General features: G+C 38.8%; 1 protein-coding gene across 2 annotated transcripts in view; it reads left to right on the top strand.

Moving 5' to 3' along the window:
- Window positions 1–16,704, top strand: part of VAV3 (vav guanine nucleotide exchange factor 3) — a 329,840-nt gene extending 313,136 nt beyond the window's left edge. The window contains exons 26-28 of one of the 2 annotated variants that reach the window (XM_019746513.2): window positions 10,988–11,068; window positions 13,535–13,686; window positions 14,481–14,672. In XM_019746513.2, coding sequence (XP_019602072.2) covers window positions 10,988–11,068; window positions 13,535–13,686; window positions 14,481–14,522 — 275 coding nt within the window. In that variant the 3' untranslated portion in view covers window positions 14,523–14,672. Of the gene's footprint in view, window positions 1–10,987; window positions 11,069–13,534; window positions 13,687–14,480 lie in introns of both variants that reach the window. The other variant, XM_019746514.2, reaches the window with a different exon arrangement.
- The last annotated feature ends 1,879 nt before the right edge of the window (window positions 16,705–18,583 follow it).

Genomic DNA, 18,583 nt, shown 5'->3' with positions numbered 1-18,583 from the left:
TTCATAGCTCCTGGTATGCTGCTAAATGTCATCTAAAAATAACTTGGCCAAGAAGTCTTCCCTGGGGAGACTGGATTGGACGCAGACGCGGGGTACTGGCGTCTCCATGACTCCTAAGAGGCTTCGGAGGAAGCAGAGCCGGCAGGCTAAAAGCCTAGTACCACCCTGTGTTTTGGGTAGAAATTGAGATTGAAGCTCCAACTCCTGAAATCTGCTTTTATTACTATTTCTTTCTTAAATAGCAGTCCCCTTGGGGAAAAAAAAGTCCCAGGGCTTTGTAGAAGAGGCTGTTTGCTTCCGTATCAGTCCAGGTCAGAATTTTCTTGGGCAGATAACCAACGCTTTTTCAGGTTCGTGAAATGTGATATGATTATGACAGAACTCCCTCACACAAATGCAAACTGACATATAAAAATATATCGATTAGAATTAAACAGTAGTCCAGAGTATCAAGCGAGGAGCATAGCCGTTCTAGGTTAGGAGCCCATAGGTAGCAAGGCTCTTTCCCCAGGGTTACGAGAGTTTATTTTTGCCTTTGGGATGACTGAGGAGTGTTTCCCAGAGAAGATAAGGAGAGAAAGAAGGTGGAGAGGCCAAAGAGAAAACCCAGGCATAGCAGTGAGCTGTTGTGCTTCCCTAGAAACGGCAAGGACTCCATCCCTGGAGGATGTTCTGGCCTGTCCTGTGCATCCCTGTAAGAACCCCCTTACTGATTCAGTGGACCTGTGGGCTTGTGTATTTGAAGGGCACTGCATTGACCTTTTTGCCTTTCTTGCTCTGCAAGGAGCACTTAATTATTTTCAGGTCTGCTGCTGAGTAACTGTCTGACCTCAGGCAAGTCCCTTAACTTGTCTGGACCTCAGTTTTTTCAACTGATGAATAAGGAATGAGATTAGATATGTTATTATATTCTTTTCAAGATAACATCTTAGATTTCTTTCTTTGTATGCACGAGAGAAGGAAGTAAAGTAGAATGTTAATAGACCAATTACACTAGGAAAAGTTGCACAATTAGCTTTCTTTTATTTTTTTTGGTCTTAAAAAAAACTTTCACCTTTTATTTGTTGTTTTTGAACAGTTTGCTTTTTCAGTAAACATTATTATCTCTTCACACTCTTAGAGCACATTTTCACATTACCTACAAGATGATCTTTTAATAGAACCTTCCCTACATTCTGTATACTTGTGTTATGGGATTTATCACACAGCTATGTACAGTACAGACCCTACTGTTCCAGAAAACATTCTTCTTTTCATCATTAACACACAGAGGGCAGCTTTTAATGCCAAACACTGAGAAGATGCTTTACTTACATTTTCTTGTTTAATCTTGACAACAACCCCAAGATGAAGGGATGATTTTAATCTCTGTACCTATAGATAAGGAAGCTGATATATGGAGAAGCTCTGTAATCTGCTTGTGTTGATTCAAGGAAGGAATGTCAGGAATTGGATCTTAACCCAGGCCTAGATCTACTCCCAGACATGGGTTTGAGCTTGTTTAGAAAAATATGACAAGGTTACATTCCTCTTTCAATTTCTGCTTTGAAGGAACCAACTCTTTATGTAGTGGTGTGTGTGTGTGAGTGTGTGTGTGTGTGTGTGTGTGTGTGTGTGTGTGTGTGTGTGTGAGAGAGAGAGAGAGAGAGAGAGAGAGAGAGAGAGAGAGAGAGAGATTGAGATTGGGTGTCAGTTTATAAAGCACACATTTAAACTTCATTGCACAATTAGCTATTTCATGACCCATAAGCAGACCGCAAACATTTTCCAAGTTCTTATTTATGGAAAATTAGTTGGACCACAGTGTAGAGATGGCTAATTTTAAAAAATGTTGGTTATCATTATATTTAGATAATCTCAAAGTATCTTCTCACAAGAACAATTAATCACAAAAGGAAAGATAGAAAAAAACTGAAGTGATCAGAGTTAATGTCACCTGTAATGGGACAAATAGATATCGTGTACCCCCTAACGTGACTCCCTAAGAAGAACACACCACCACTTTGATTATATTCCTGTTCCACAAATACATATTTGGATTGTAATCATGAGGAAAGATCAGACAAACCAAAATGGAAGGACATTCTACAAAATAATTGGCATATCCTGTTGAAAAGTGTCAGTGTCATGAAAGACGAAGAAAGACTGAGGAATTGTTTCAGATTCAATGAGACCTAAGACACATGACAACTACACGCAGCATGTAATTCTGGATTGAATCCTGGACCAGAAGCATGTCCTTTTTTGCTATAAGGGACATGCGTGGGACAATTAAGTTTTGAAGAAGTTTCTAGACAAAGTAATAGTATTTTTTGCTTTTGATAATTGCACTATGATTATAAAAGAAGAAAATGCGTTTATTTTTAGGGATTATACACGGAACTATTTAGAGACAGAGCATTATGCCTGCAACACATTCTAAAATGGTTCAGGAAAGAAAACACCGAAATTGATAATGCAAACATAGTAAAATGTTAATATTTGAGGAGTTTAAGTATATGGGAATTTTTTGTACTATCTTTGCTACTTTTCTGTAAGTCCGAATTATTTCAGGATTAAAAATTTTAAGATTTGGCGATGATCCCATTAGTCGAATAGGTCTGACAGAACTGGGAGAAAATGGCAGCACCCTCCTTTTTCACCTAATCTGGGTGCAGGGATTGCTGAGTGCACTGATTTGGGGGTATATGGAGCGCTGAGTAGGTCATATTTGAAACCATCTGTTCCTTACCTGTGACCACATTGTATTTGCTTATTTATTCATGCATTCTTTTATTCAACAAATATTTATTCAATGCTTGCCATGTGCCAGGCTCTGTGCTAGATGCTAGAGTTATTATAGTGAATCAGACAACCCAGTGGACAGGAACGAAAGTAAAACAAGTAACTTCATAAATGATCACAAATTCTCATAAGTCTTGTGAAGTGGGAGCATGGGTGACAGGGTATGACAAGAGGGCCTATTTAACCTGTCGGGCCAGGGAAGGACATTTTGTTGAAACATAAAGGATCCAGGTGGGCTGGCAGGGTGTAGGGTGGTGGAGAGTAGGGAAACTCCACAGCGAAGAAGGAGCTTGTGTGACGGACCTGAAACAGGAAGGAACTTTATATATTTAAGGAATTGGAATGAGATTAATGTGTTTGTGGCATAGTGAGTGGATCTGTTGATATTCTATGCAGTAGAACTATAGTGAAGCTTTATAAGCTGAAAATGACATGAACTGATTTACATTGTTTAAAAGATCACTGGCGAGTATGTGAGGAGTGGCTTGGAGGGAGGCACGGACAGAAAAGGAGGAGTTAGGAAGCTATTACAGATGTCCATGGAGGCATGATGGTGGTTTGGACAAATGCTGAATAGTGACAGTGGAGCGGGACAGTGGGCAGATTTGAATATATTCTGGAGCTTGAATTGATTGGATAAAGGAGTTGGGGTAGAAGTAGTACAAGTTTGATACGCAAGTATTTGCCTTGGATAACTGGCAAATGGTGAAACCACTGACTGACCGGGAAAGAAAAGAGGTCTAACAGGTGTAGAGAGAAGGTGATACATTCAATTTTGCACAAAATCTGAGGTATCTGTGCATACTCAATGGTTCAGCAGGCAGTTGCCACCAAGAGGAGTGGTCTGGGTTGAAGAGAGAGTTTTACATATCATTAATACTTCATTTCATACCATACATAGAACATAATATAATTTCTGTATAGGTTTAATTATTTCTTTTGGTGTATTTTTTCCAAGAAGCCCTAGGAACCAGCCTCCTTTGTTTCTTATCCTTAAGTTGCACTTTGCACAATGCCTTTCATGAAACAGGGGGGCAGAAAGGTCAAATTAGTGAAGTCAGAACCTGAGGTCCCTGGGAGACAAAGCAGGTATTAAAGGGCTATGTGGATTTGATATTTGAAAAAGCATGGAAAGATGGGTGAGTTTGCAAGCAAAATATAGATCAGCATGTTCTTTTTGGTGTGGTGACGAATATTATAGTAATTCTTCAAAATCTGACAAAGGCTTGCTGGATCACTGGGACCGTAAAAATGACCTTGAAGGAAAAAGTAAAAGCCAGAGTCAGCACCGGGGCTGCTCTGTCTGGTGTGGTCTCTTTTCCTTCTATACAAGTATCCATGTTATTCTGTTGGCCAGCTCACAAGGTGCTTAGCTTCATTTTAGCCAGTGTTTTAGAAACTTGGACTTGGAGGATTTGTATAATTTATATTTATTTGTCTCAATGTAACATAATATAGCTTTTTTATTCCTGACAATTCCTGAAAAATCCTGATATGCTTTACCACTACTTATTAGTTTTATTACAGTGTGAAAGTGGATAATATTTATTATCTCCTTTTTATAAAGTCCTCAAACATCTACTTAATGTAGTTTTTACCTTCTCACCCTTGTAATTCAACATACCTGTGTTCATCTACCCTTATTTTCTGACCTCCCTATCTTATCCTCAGCCTTTTGTCATCTTTTTCCTTAGTCATTTGGCATTTGGGTTTGAGTTGGTCTAATTTTATTGTGATAATTCAATATTTGTTTTAATCTCATTGTATTAGTTTCCAAGGGCTGCCATAAAAATTACCATACAATGGGTGGCTTAAAACAACAGAAATTTACTCTCTCAAGTTCTGGAGGCCAGAAGCCTAAAATCAAGGTGTTGGCAGGGTTGGTTGCTTCTGGAGGCGCTGAGAGGGAATCCATTCCATGCCTCTCTCCCAGCTTCTGGATGGCTGCTAGCAATCGCCTGCAGTCCTTGGCTTGTAGATGTATCACTCCAATCTCTGGTCTTCATATTACCTTCTCCTCGGTGTGTCATCTCGCTTCCTCTTCTCTTATAAAGACACTTGTCATTGCATTTAGAGCCCACCCTAATATTGGATGATCTCTCATCTTGGGATCCTTAACTTACATCTGCTAAGAAATTTTTTCCAAATAAGGTCATGTTCACAGGTTCTGCGTGGACATGTCTCTGGGGGCGGGGGGGGGCACCATTCAACTCACTACAATCTTAGTATTAATTCTAAATATTTCCATACTTATTCTAATTTGTTTCACTCTTTATAACTTGGAGTTATAAGAGGACATCGTTCTTCCAGAAAACCTCTAGATTACTGCTGGGCAGTGAATGTACAAGCATCCCTGTATTGATGGTGGTACCATCGGTCCAATTGCCAGATACAGAGGGTGCCAAAAAAAAGTACACACATTTTTAGAAAGGAAAAAACTATTAAAATGGTAATACTCAATATATACTAATAGCAAAAGATGTTACAAGTCACATTTGACTTCTGCAATTACAACAGGTGCTCAAAGTGGTTACCATCAGCGTCCAGACACTTCTGATTATGGCGAACTACTGCTTGAGCAACGTTGACCAAAGTGTCCACTTGTATACATTTTTTGGCACCCCTGGTATTTTTACTAACAGCTTTATATTACATAAATGGGTGTGAACACATGTAGTTGTTACAACTTAAAGCTGAGCGTTAGGTAATGTCTATCCCGAACAATAATTAGCAAATGCATGTAATGGAAAATCAAGTGGTAGTTCAAAAGTACTGTGTGATTTGATGACCAGTACCTCAGGAAGAGTGCTGATTGAGCTTGGTCTCTGCTGTGTACAAATTTCAAACATTACTGAAAATTGAATAGATGTTCATTTGCTCATGAATAGAAATGGTCTGATCAAGGCAGAGCTTATCACTTTAAGGCAGTGCTTAATTAGCCTTGACAACAAAAGTATAGGCCTCAGATATCAATTCATTCATACTTTTCTATTCTACTGTACACACTGTGTTCTTTTTTTAAGTTGACATACTTCTGTGTTCTGTGGTGCTCTCTTCTGGGTCAAGTCTCAGAACTGAATAATATTCACTAATGATTTGCCAATCAGTTGATTATGACTATGCTGATAGCTTCTATTTCCAATTTATTTATTTAACAGATAATTTCTGTTTTGATTAGAGAATGTTGGTACTTTGGGTTTTGTTTAACGTGAAAATAGTTGACTATATTCTTAACCGTCCCTAATAAGAAACATGAAGTCATTAAACTATGGGCCACTTACTTGCTTACGTTCCATGACTATTAGCCTGATTGCATGCCAGGTACCATACATGTAAGAAATGACCAGCGAGGCCTGCCTGCATATGGTGGCCTCTATGAGCAAGGTTCTCCTTTGTCTGTGCTAATAGGAGTTAAAAGTGTCTGAGGAAGGAAGTTAGGCCCTTAACTAAAGCATGCAGTTTGCAACTGATTATTTCAATGAAAAAGATCTCAACATTAATTTACTATTGTCTCAGTGGGTACAAACATGAATAAAAGAGTTCTTTCTCTCAAGAAGCTTCCCCAAAATACCAGGCCGACTGATATTAGGAGGTGAAGGGAATATTAGGCTAGGAAGACACAGGGCCAAGAGATAAACTCTCAACATTCACATTTGAATGTCACTGTTACTCGGCTGTTTTAATTCCATTCCACGATATGCTACTGTCATCTTATATTATGATGTCTTGATATAGTAGAAGGAGTTTGGTGAAGAAAACATGCATCTGTATACATGTGTAAAAATAGGTGGATGTATTCTCAGTATGGATATAAAGATGTTTTGCATGTTAAACCATTCTGCAAAGTATTTTTATCAAGTACCTTGTTCTGACATTGCTTACATCTAGATTTAAATCCATACTTTCCTAGGGACACACGTTATCTGATACTCTTGTCTCCATAGGTGCCAGGCCATTTAAATGCTATGTTGCCAGCCAGAGAGAATTAAGGACCCGAAGGCAGTGAAAATTGATGTACAGAGAGAGTGGCAACAATAAGTCAAGCTACAATGTGTAGAAAAGTAGAAAGCATCCCTAACAATCCTTAAACTGTTTGGCTGAGAGCTATCCACTGGGTGGCAGGAGAAACTGATTAACCTTCTACCTCTAAGATTTCTCAGGCGTACAGTATGGTTAATGCCATGAGACCTACAGCATTTAATAGCTGTTCAACATCTCAGAAAAAATTACAGTTATTGTAGGAATATCATTGATAGATTATGGCTCTCAGGGATCCTGGGGAATAAAACCGGAGCATATCTCACATCCTTTCCTGTGCGTTGTGCCGGCTTGGGTTGGAAATCTTATTGAGCAGTTAAGTGAGCAAAAGATGAGCTAAGCAGATAGGAGGAGGAGACCTAAAGAGCTGGCAGAATTAAATATCCTGCTGAGATACATGTCCATTCAGCAGCGTCAGTGGCTTAGCACTGGACCTGCTCCTTCAGGGGGGTGGGGTCTAGTGCAATAGAAGAGCTGGCCCCTGCTCTCCAGAATCAATGACTGACTGGAGATATAACACAAGAACACGGGCAGTAATGAAACAGCAGAGTCAGGGAGTGCCATGGTGTAAGTGCAAAATCAATGGCTGGAAAGAACAGAGAAAGGGGCATGTGTCTGGATTGGTCATGGAAGGTTCATGGAAGGGGCCTGGGCTGAACTTTGGAGACAAGGACGTTAAGGTTATCAGGAGAGGTGAAGGAGCAGCATTCCAGAATGAGCAGAAGGTTTGAGTTGGAAATGAAGCTGAGGGCCTGGGGGGTGCACGAGGGGGTTGGTCTGGGTGAAAAGAATTTGTTACAGGAAAATGATGGCAGATATGGTTAGAAAGGCAGGTTGTGGCCAGACTATGAATTGTCATGGAATTCAGGTCAGGAGATTGGACTTCTTAATTTAGGGAAAAGAATAATGAATCTATGTTTACAGTGAATAGCTGAGAGGAGTATTTAGAATAGAATGGAAAGAAAGCTGAAAGCAGAAAGCCAATTGGGAAACAGAATACCCTGAATTTGCAAGGATGGTTTGCAAGAGAACACGGAAGTCATTAAAGAAAAAACCCAGAAATGTTAGAGGTTGAGCTAAATCGCAGGGAGGGAGCTTTGCTTCAGGATGAGTTTGGTTTCAGAGAATTTAAATCAGAGATAATGGTTGTACCTCCCGGCAGGGTCCTGAAGTCACTGGAATTCAGGTGAGGGGGTCAAGGCATATCCAAGAATCTGTTCCATTCTTTGCGGAAAATGTTCAGTAGAGGGAAGCCAGCAGAGGAAGCAAGGGCCAATCAGAGGGAAATAACTTCCATTTAGTTAACATTATAATATTTTAGATAAGATTAAAGAAGATTTGAAATGTAGCTACTTGACATGAATACAAATGCTTGTAAGGCTTTTAGGGTTAAAGAAGGCTTTTAGGGTAGCTCACAGATACTATGTATTTGAAACAGAGATTTAAGTCCTTTGGTGGGGCAGTACCCATATTACCTCAGGAATGGCAGGTATTTTAAGATTACAGAGAGATTATCTGATCTAATATATCTACCTATTGTTGAGATTGTTTAAATTGCATTTAATTGTGCTTCCATTGATTTCTTTTTATTTCTTCCTTCTAGAGCTAATTTATCTCTTGTTGTACTCCAGCCTCTTAGTTTACAATACCTTTATTAGAAATTATAAAAGAAGAAATGGTCTTCTCTTATTACTTTATGGATAAAATAGTCCCAGAGAGAGAATCAAGGGTGGACACGTAGAAAACAGTTCAAGGAGAAAAGTCTAATACCTGCCAGAAGTAATGTATAGAATGAGAGTTTCTAATTTAATTTCTCACAGATCTAGGATAGGAATCTTCTCACTGGATTTTCTGCCACTAATAGGTGTGTGCCATTTTTCTTATTAAATTAGAGATGGCATCCTGTCCTCTCTCTAGTAGTGGGTATATCGTGATCTCAAGGAAATGCAAAGATACCAGTTATATTGTATGGCAGTAAAGGAATTGGACAGATTGTAAAATTAGTTGCAATGCCGTGTTTCCCCGAAAATAAAACCTAGGCAGGCAATCAGCTCTAATGTGTCTTTTGGAGCAAAAATTAATACAAGGCCTGGTAATTATATTATATTATATTATATTATATTATATTATATTATATTATATTATATTATATTATATTATATTATATTATATTATATTATATTATATTATATTATATTATTATATTATATTTTATATTATATTATACCTGGTCTTACATTGTAGTAAAATAAGACCGGGTCTTATATTAATTTTTGCTCCAAAAGACGCATTAGATCTGATTGTTAGGCTGGGTCTTATTTTTGGGGAAATACGGTACATGTACCACTGCGTTTAAAAAAAAAAAATGTAATGTGGAATGTGCAATAGATTGGGAAAGAACCCTGATTATCAACAAAGATATTCTTCAGAGTAGGTTAAAAATATGTGAGCTTTGTGAGAAAAATACTGTGAGTGTGCCTGTGCATATATAAGGGCTCCAAAGTCCCTGGTTCCAGGAACAACTGAACCCCCTCCAGTTCCCTTGGCCAGTCTACTTGGGTGGTATCTGGAAATCCCCTATTCTTAGGCTCTCTAGAACCCCTTCTGGACAAGAGTGTTAACTTCAAAAGAATCTGTGGCTCTCAAATCAGTCAGAGACCTGAAAAGAAGCAGCAGCTATTGGAAGACTGTATGGACTCACTCCCGGTTTACTTAGCCCACTTTCAGCTCATCCTTGGTTATAGAAAGCTTTTTGGTACAGTTTAAATTAGGCCCAGGTACAAGTAACAGAAACCCCAAACCCATTGGCTTAAAGAGGATAGACATTTGTTTCTCTTTCCCATGAAATCCTGAAAGTAGTCAGTCAGTGCAGAGCTGTGGAGAAGGGCAGGTCATCTCTGTTCCACAAAAGCTTTGGTAACCCAGATTCCTTCAAGCCCATGCTCATCCTTAAGATGAGGCCTGCCTTCTCATGGTCCTAGATGGTAGCTCTTATATGCCAGACAACAGGATAGATTAAAGAACTAAAAAGGGGTGGGGTCGGGGTGGGGGGTGGCAAAGACATGTGGCAGCTGCCTTGCCAGAAAAGGTACCAGAAGCTTCCTTATGATACTTTTGCTTATATCCCAGTGGCGAGAACTTGGTCATATAGTTGCACCACCTCTAAGAAGGCTGAGAAATGTAGTCTTGCTTCTAGGCAAACACAGTCCAACCAAACAATCAATTACATGGGCAAATGGGAAAATAAATATTGGGAGAAAGTTTATATAACCACGCCTTCCTTTTCCATTGCAATGGCACCATGGTACCAGCAGGCAGAGCACTGTGACCACGGTCCGACACAGAGAAGTAGTGGCGAAACGGTTAGCGGTGGAGAGCCTGGGTTTCAATCTAGGATCCTCTCAAATACAAAGGGGGGATTGTATCAGTACGTTCCTCTTTAAGCTGTTGTGATTAATGAAATACTGAATATAGAACACTGAGCGTGGCATCTAGCACCTCAGAACCATTTGACAAACGTTAGCTCTTATTATTAAAAGTAAAGTGAAAAGCTTTTGAACGTCCAAGTGCACATAACTTCTCTCTACATTCCTACAATTTGGAGGATATATTTACTTTCTTACTTGCTTTTCCAGATATGATAAGCTGCAGAGTGGTTTATGTTTTATTTCTGGAAATAAGCATGTGCATGTTCGGTTGGGGAGTGGCGTGATTCTTAACAAATCATTTGAGTGGTTTTCTTGAATTTTCGATGGGCACCACATGTTTCATTGGTACCACCCTGCAGACGCTTATCTTCCTTTTTTTTATATCAGTTTTGATTTAAGCATGTTTTACATTAGTGGGAATTGTGTATCACATCAAGAGGAGAAGCCCATCCTTGGACGGGAGGGGTTCAAAGGAGGGGGTATGCTGTGTTCACCTGCAAAGCAACAGGCAACTCTGGATTGCAGAACTAATGTGAATCAAAACGTAAAAGTTTGGCTTGCTCTTCATTGAGAAATGGTAGTAGGAGAGAAGTGGGTGACAGCGAAGCTTGATATTGCAACTTTGATGTGACAATTTTCTTAATGATTATAGACAACAAAATAGCTGTGTTGAGATGTTTTTTTTTGCCGATACCTAAATGTTCTTTTGCTTCTCTCTTTTTCTTTCTTTCTCTAAGCCCCTTCTTTGTTCTGTGGGTTTTCTTTTGTAACTCCTCCAGACTACAGCTTTGTTCCCCCTTCTACTCCTTTCTGGTCAGGTACTGCTTTACTGCTTTTATATGTCTTTTCAACTTGCTGCTGTTTGCAAATAAAATATTTTGACTTCTGTGTATGGCTTCTCATGTAGATACATCTCCTCACAAATAGTCCCTTGAGTCACATTCCCACCATGCACTTTCCTCTCCTCTGTCATAAAGTCACTGTTTGTCATGACATTTCACTCCTCTGTTTATGTGTATGCTCATGCTATATATTCCAGTGACACGTTTTCTATTTTATCTGTTGGGGAGAGGTGGGAAAGGGATGGGGGCTGAAAGTATAAAGGGGGATGTGAACCACTCTATGAAATCACTAGTTTTCTTGAGGGTCAGACATTTTAGTTGAGAAAAGTCAGTGTGTATGTATTTCCATTAGGAAAATAAATAGAACCCAAATCCCAACTTTGTCTTCAAATACAAGACTAAAATTCAGTACATATTGCTTGAAAGGATGAGTGTGCCCATAAGTTTGTGCACGGGCATTTTGGTCTTGATTTTTGTCATTGACTAGAGAATTTAATGGTTGTTTATGTGACATGTAGAGGACTACATTATGGCTAGATCAAGTATGTTTCCTTACAGATTTTAAAAATTTACCTGTAAGTTCCAATGGAATCTTAGTACTCAAGAAAAATATAAGTTCCCAATTGGAACAATTTAGAACTAGAAGGACCTTAGAAATCATCTCGTCTGGACCTTTCATTTTATAGATGAGAAAAACGTGGCCTAGAGGAGTTAAGAGACCTGTGCAGGGTCTCACAGTTAAGCTGGTGACCGGGTTTTTCTATCACAGTTATATTTTTATGTGCACCCACTCTAAAAGTAGTGTCCTGGTAAGGGGATGGCATTCAATAAGAAAACTATTAAAGTGGATTTTTGTCCGAACAATAAAATAAAATGGCCTATTTTTACTCCCTTTACAGTTCTGAAATCTACAGCATTGTGATTCATTTATCTTATGATCGACACCTGGAGACTAAAAAAATTTCTGTCACTGCAAAGCCACAAATAATAGGCCAGAGATCTCTGTCTCCAAGTGGGCAGGCTCTGCCAGGGTAACAAAGGTTGTAATTGCAGCTGCCTGGGCACTGGGAACTGTTAAAAGTACAGATGGATGGTGTTTCCCATTTGTTTCTTTTTCTTATACTTAAGTTCTTCCACCATTTAAGGTTTATAAAGTCCCACCAATCCCATGTGAGTGATTCTCAGAATCACTGAACATATCATTGAAAATACTTTATAACCCCAAAGAGCAACAGGTAGAGAAGTTAATATAAAATGTGTTATGAAACACTAGAGACGAACAAACATACAGCCTGAATGGAGCTTTGCTTTTAAGATGGGGCAGGTGAGGGCAGGGAGTAAGTCAAGTCCTCTCCTTCCATTAAAAAAAAAAAAAAAAAAAAAAAAAAAAAAAATATATATATATATATATATATATATATATATGAATATTGAATATGACTACCCTGACATCTTATTTTTGATTACATACTTCAGTAAAGATTTTCTATAAGGCAGTATTTGTTTGAAAGAAAAAAAATAAATGGTGTTTGTGTGTTCTTTATGTGAACCCTAATTTCAGCATTTTCACATAAGTGAAATTATATATAAAACCATAACTGAGTTCATCCCCGAATAGTTTTAACAAAGAAAGGCTGGCTGGGTGAGGAAGTACCGTTTAACTAGAAGTGATGACATGGTGCCCACGGGAGACTTTCTGAGCAAAAGTTTGGTTATTTTGAGTCTTAGTCAAAAAAGGTTACAAGATAAAAACATAAAGCTTTTTACCTTTAGAGATTCTACAGTGTTTCCCTGAAAATAAGACCTACCCAGACCATCAGCTCTAATGTATCTTTTGGAGCAAACATTAATATAAGATCAGGTCTTATAATAAAATATAAGATCGGGTCTTATAATAAAATATAAGACCGGCTCTTATATAATATAATGTAAAATATATAATATAATATAATATAATATAATATAATATAATATAATATAATATAATATAATATAAAACTGGGTCTTATATTAATTTTTGCTCCAAAGGACGCATTAGAGCTGATGGTCCAGGTAGGTCTTATTTTTGGGGAAACACGGTAGTAAGAAGTAGATTACTGTGTGATTATTAGGAAATTTATGCTAGTTATTTTACATTCTGTCTCCTTAGTTAGTAACTTAGATATTAACCATTTTTTTCCTACAAAAACTAGTCCTTGTTTTGAAGTTATAAAGAATATGAAAACAGAACAACGGTCTTTAAACTTTATGAAATGAACTCGACTACACCTGATTGAATTGACACAGAAGTTCTGCCACTTGCTTTCAAGCTCCCCTGCCATTATCACTAGTCTGTAATGAAATCATGGCTGTGCATTTCGGTAGCATCGATAGCATCCATCTGATTGAGTTCTTATGGTTGTTAACCTGCAAATCAATGGACTCCCCCTCATTTCTCCACAGTGTTAAGTCCGAAAGTGCTCGGCATTGCCATTGCACGTTATGACTTCTGTGCAAGAGATATGCGAGAACTGTCCTTGCTGAAAGGAGATGTGGTGAAGATTTACACGAAGACGGGTGCAAATGGCTGGTGGAGAGGAGAAGTGAACGGCAAGGTGAGTGGTGCCTCTCGACGTGCTTATGCATGTGAACGAAGGGAACTGGGCAGTCATTGACACCCATCGTGGTGCTGGGGAGAAGCCCCTCAACTGTATTGCAGCCCTGGCTCCGGAGGCTGGTGCTGGTTCTTACTGATAATAGGCACTCAAGAAAAATGTGTTGAACGCAATGGGATTTATAGATGATGCAATACAGAATTTACACCTGAAATCTATGTAATTTTACTAACAATTGTCACCCCAATAAATTTAAAAAATAAATTAAAAAAAAAAGAGAGAACCCAGAGGGAAAAAAAATGTGTTGAACGAATATGATGAGAGTGGCATCAATGAGGTTTCCCTTGGACAAGAGTGATGGCTTCCTGTTTGGACAAGGGTTGAATCCTTTTTAGTTCCTAAGCCTCAAACATAAACTTTATGTGTAGTACAAAATATCTATAAGAGCTGCCAATCTAAATGGGAAGGAAGGAGACATAGTACCTCTGTCTTTATATCCTATTCTGTTTTATAGCAGAAATAGGGATCATTGAGTAGTAGAGCCCTGCATTACACTTAATTTACATGTTTATTTGTGTGCTAGCTGATTAAAACATTATTTAAGTTTATTTTATTCTCCTGTTTCTATCATTCACTCCATCAGGCTCTAGGAGCAACCAATCTTCTTCCCCTACAGTGGGTATAAAACTCCAGCTTAATCCGGGTGTTATGAAAACGATATGCTCCGTTTGTAGAACCCTTTAAAGTGCCAGATGCAAAGCCATGTTGTGATGTTGGTTGCTTTTCTTTTGCAGGTGGGCTGGTTTCCATCTACGTATGTGGAAATGGATGAATAAGTGCCAATCCAGCGTTGCACACTGCACTAGAAATTTCAGAGAAGGGATAAACAGAAGCCTGCACAGCCTTGTGAATTAACTGAAGTGTTTAAAACGCTGCATTTCTGGCTGTTCAACATTCTCCTTCCTAAGTCTTAATACTGAGATCTAAAGATGCTGGTACTGACAGTTTAATGGCTTGCCTGGAGCTGTGCAAGAAACAGCCTGCCTGTCTGTCATTGTCAGGGGCCAGGGCAAAGCCAAAAGCTCTTCTTCCCAAAAGAGCCCTGCAAACGCATTGGTTCGTGTTTCTTTTTACTTCATTCCTTCAGGCACCATGAATGCCGGCCATTAGTAAATGTTTAATGCAGATTTACTTTCCTCTCACATGCCATTCACCAGAATTTTTGATCGTACAAAGAAACAGAAGTTTAATTTTGCTTTTCCCAGCATGAAGAAAAATTAGAGCTCTGCCATTTGGGCAGCCTACTGGAAACGTCCAGCGTTACTTGTTTTAAATTGCCTCACAAGGTGACTCATTACCTGGCAAACCCAGATGTAACTATAAGATAAGAGGCAAATGCTCAGGTTTGCTTCATAAGTGATATATCCCAGAGGGGTTTTAATTATTCATTTGATGTTCTGATTATATTTGCAAATCTCTTTATAAAAAGAAGAAAGTACATAAAAGAGAGTGTCTTCATATTAAATCTTCAAAACCTTCGTGATTTCACAGGGTTATTTTGGAAATGTAGTACTTCATTTTATGAAATAATCTTGGCTGTGTATATTACAGGTAGTTGCAAGTAACCTGAGTAAGGTGGCATTGTTTACAGAAACAGATCAAGGGCTGTAATTTATATTGTCATTTTATAGAAGCAACATCTATTAACACATGTCTTTTCCTCCCTGCTAAAAGACCTGGGACATATTTGCTGATTCTCATATTTCCCTGGAGTATTTACAGCAGCACAAACAACTTAGTTGAAGGTTTTGGTAGGAAAGCACAGCTGGGTCCTTTATGCATTTCCAGGATAGTAGGGTCACAGGCTTTTCCGGTCTCATTCAGTGTGGGCTCTCAGCTTCTCACTGATGAGGGTCTCTGCATCAGCAGGCCCTTTCTGGGTGTGTATTCACTGGTGGAAAGATCGGTTTTGCAGTGTGTTTGTTTGACCAAGATTTCACTTTTTATGTGAGGAGTCTAGATATGTTCTTTCTGTGGTACACAGAGTGCTCTGTCAAGACAGTCAAGTTAAGAAACTAACTTGGCCCTTTCCTGAGGAAATATTTTTTCCCATAGCAGAAGTCATGTTCTGACAAGATTCAGAGTGTTTCATGTTTGAAGAAAACAAAACAAAACATTAGAATCATTAATTTAATAGAGCCAAACTAGGAATGTTCAGTTCTGAAATTTTGGATCTTCTCTGAAATGAGGTAGGTGTGGCCTTCCCTCTCCCCAAACCACTTGAATACCAAAACTTGATGTTCAGTGGACACCCCTCCTCCTTTAGAGACCCTCATGGGCTAGGATTTCTCAAATAGGTTAGATTCATGACCTTTACCTCAGAATTATGTAAACTGTGATTGTGTTTTAGAAAAATTATTATTTGCTAAAACCAGTTAAGTTTTTTTGTATATGTGTAAATGATCACAGAAATGAATTTTATAAAGTGTTCTGTACAGTAAAGTTATATCTGCAAGGTGTACCCCTGGAGTGGATTCTTCCTATAAAGTCTTATCTGTGACTGTGTCTGAGGAATGTTTTGTCTGTTACTGTCAGCCAAATGTTGTTATGGAGAGTGTAGCTTGACACATTGAAACATATGTGTGCAGAGTACTGTAGCTTGTGTTGTTTCTTTTATTGTCATTTTAGCCAATAGACTCCCACCCTTACAAATGGTGTTTGGTCTTCCTGATGCATTTCATGGACCTGAGGGTTTCCTAGCAGAGGATATTAGAGACCCTTTTCATGATGCTACTGATTACATCTTTGTCTATGTTTAGTACTTTGTATTGGAAACTTAAAATGCTGCAGATTTGTGTAGATTTCTAATACCAAAGACAGAAGCCAATGTTTCTCCATATACTTTGTCTTGCCTGTATGAAGCACTTATGTAATATGGTGAATTAAGGTGGTATTTCACTTTGCAATATTTTGTAAATATGTCAATACAATAAATAGTTATTACCTGCATTAACTTGATTTCTCAAAAGCTAAAGAGTTTTTCCATTGAATGAGTTCATAATTTGAAATACGGTAGTCCCCCTTTATCCATTGGAAATACATTCCAAGACCCTCAGTGGATGCCTGAAACCTCAGATAGTACTGAACCCCATACATATTATGTTTTTTCCAATACACACATACCTATGATAAAGTTCAACTTATAAAGTAGGCAGTAAGAGATTGACAACAATATATATATAATGTAAGAGATTAACAACAATAATAAAATAGAACAATTAAAATGATATACTATAACAAAAGTTATGTGAATGCAGCATTATTATGTAAAATGAGGGTTACTTGAACACAAGCACTGTGATACCGGACATTTGGTCTGATAACCTTGATGGCTACTAAGTGACTAATGGGTGGATGGCATCTACAGTGTGGATACATTGGACAAAGGAAAGATTCATGTCCCAGGCAAGACGGAGCAGGACAGCACGAGTTTTTATCATGCTACTCAGAATGGCGTGCAATTTAATACTTATGAATTGTTTATTTCTGCAATTTTCCATTTCATATTTTTAGACCATGGGTGATTGGGAGTAACTGAAACCATGGTAAGTGAAACTGTGGGTAAGGGGGGGACTACTGTATACCAACCGCATAAAAACATGGAAATAGAAGCCCTAATTTTGATCAGGTCAGGTCAGGATTGCTGCCTAAGTCATGAATAGTGGTCTATAAGGAACACTCAATAGTTGCAAATAATATCTACTGACATACTGTTTAGTGCCACACACTGTTCTAAATGCTTTATTTGCTCTAACTTACAACAAGCCCAGAGGGTAGAACCTTATATTATCTCCACTTTTCAGACGAAGAAACTGAGGCATTTTGAGAGACTTCAACTTGACCCAGCTCACATAGCTGGTAAACATCAGAGCTGGGGTTCTGACTTGGGCAGTCCAGCTTCAGAGCCTGTAAAACCACCACCTTCTACTGCCACACTTCATGGAGCAAGAATGAGATTTCTAAGATTACATAGCCAAGAAGAAGCTACTTAGTACAAAATAGTGGTATAAACAAACATTAACACAGATTTCAGAAACATTCTCGTATTTCTGCCACCTAAAAGAAAACTCTAAACAGATGTTGCCTAGAGAGATCGGTGTCAGAGATTGAACTTTTTTATTTGTTTTTATTTTGAATTAAATTTTGCATAGAAAATAATGAACTGCTAAACCAGAGAGACACAGGGGCCAGTTTCCTTGACTGAACAGGCCTTCAGGTTTTCAGCAGTAGTGGAGGCAGTAGTGGAGGCAGGCTGGCCAGGAACGCATGGAAGGCCATTCTTTCTGAGGACCAGGACGAGTTCCATACGAGGAGCTCTTTGGATGACATCACAACTGTGCTCAGAAATATATTCATTACAGGGGCCGGCCCGGTGGCTCAGGCGGTTAGAGCTCTATGTTCCTAACAACAAAGGCTGCCGGTTCGATTCCCACATGGGCCAGTGGGCTCTCAACCACAAGGTTGCCAGTTCAATTCCACGAGTCCTGCAAGGGATGGTGGGCTCCGCCCCCTGCAACTAAGATTGAACACGGCACCTTGAGCTGAGCTGCCGCTGAGCTCTCAGTTTGCCGGTTCAACTCCCTCAAGGGATGGTGGGCTGCGCCCCCTGCAACTAGAAAACGGCAACTGGACCTGGAGCAGAGCTGCGCCCTCCACAACTAAGATTGAAAGGACAAGAACTTGACTTGGAAAAAAAGTCCTGGAAGTACACACTGTTCCCCAATAAAGTCCTGTTCCCCTTCCCCAATGAAAATCTTAAAAAAAAAAAAAAGTTTAGGAAACATAAAAAAACAGAAATATATTCATTACAGTAGTGAGTTATCCACTCCTTACTCGC

The sequence above is a fragment of the Rhinolophus sinicus genome, linkage group LG14 (assembly GCF_036562045.2).
Source record: "Rhinolophus sinicus isolate RSC01 linkage group LG14, ASM3656204v1, whole genome shotgun sequence".
Classification (NCBI taxonomy): domain Eukaryota; kingdom Metazoa; phylum Chordata; class Mammalia; order Chiroptera; family Rhinolophidae; genus Rhinolophus; species Rhinolophus sinicus.
Note: the sequence above shows the minus strand (reverse complement) of the source record. Positions and strands in the feature narration are given on the sequence as shown.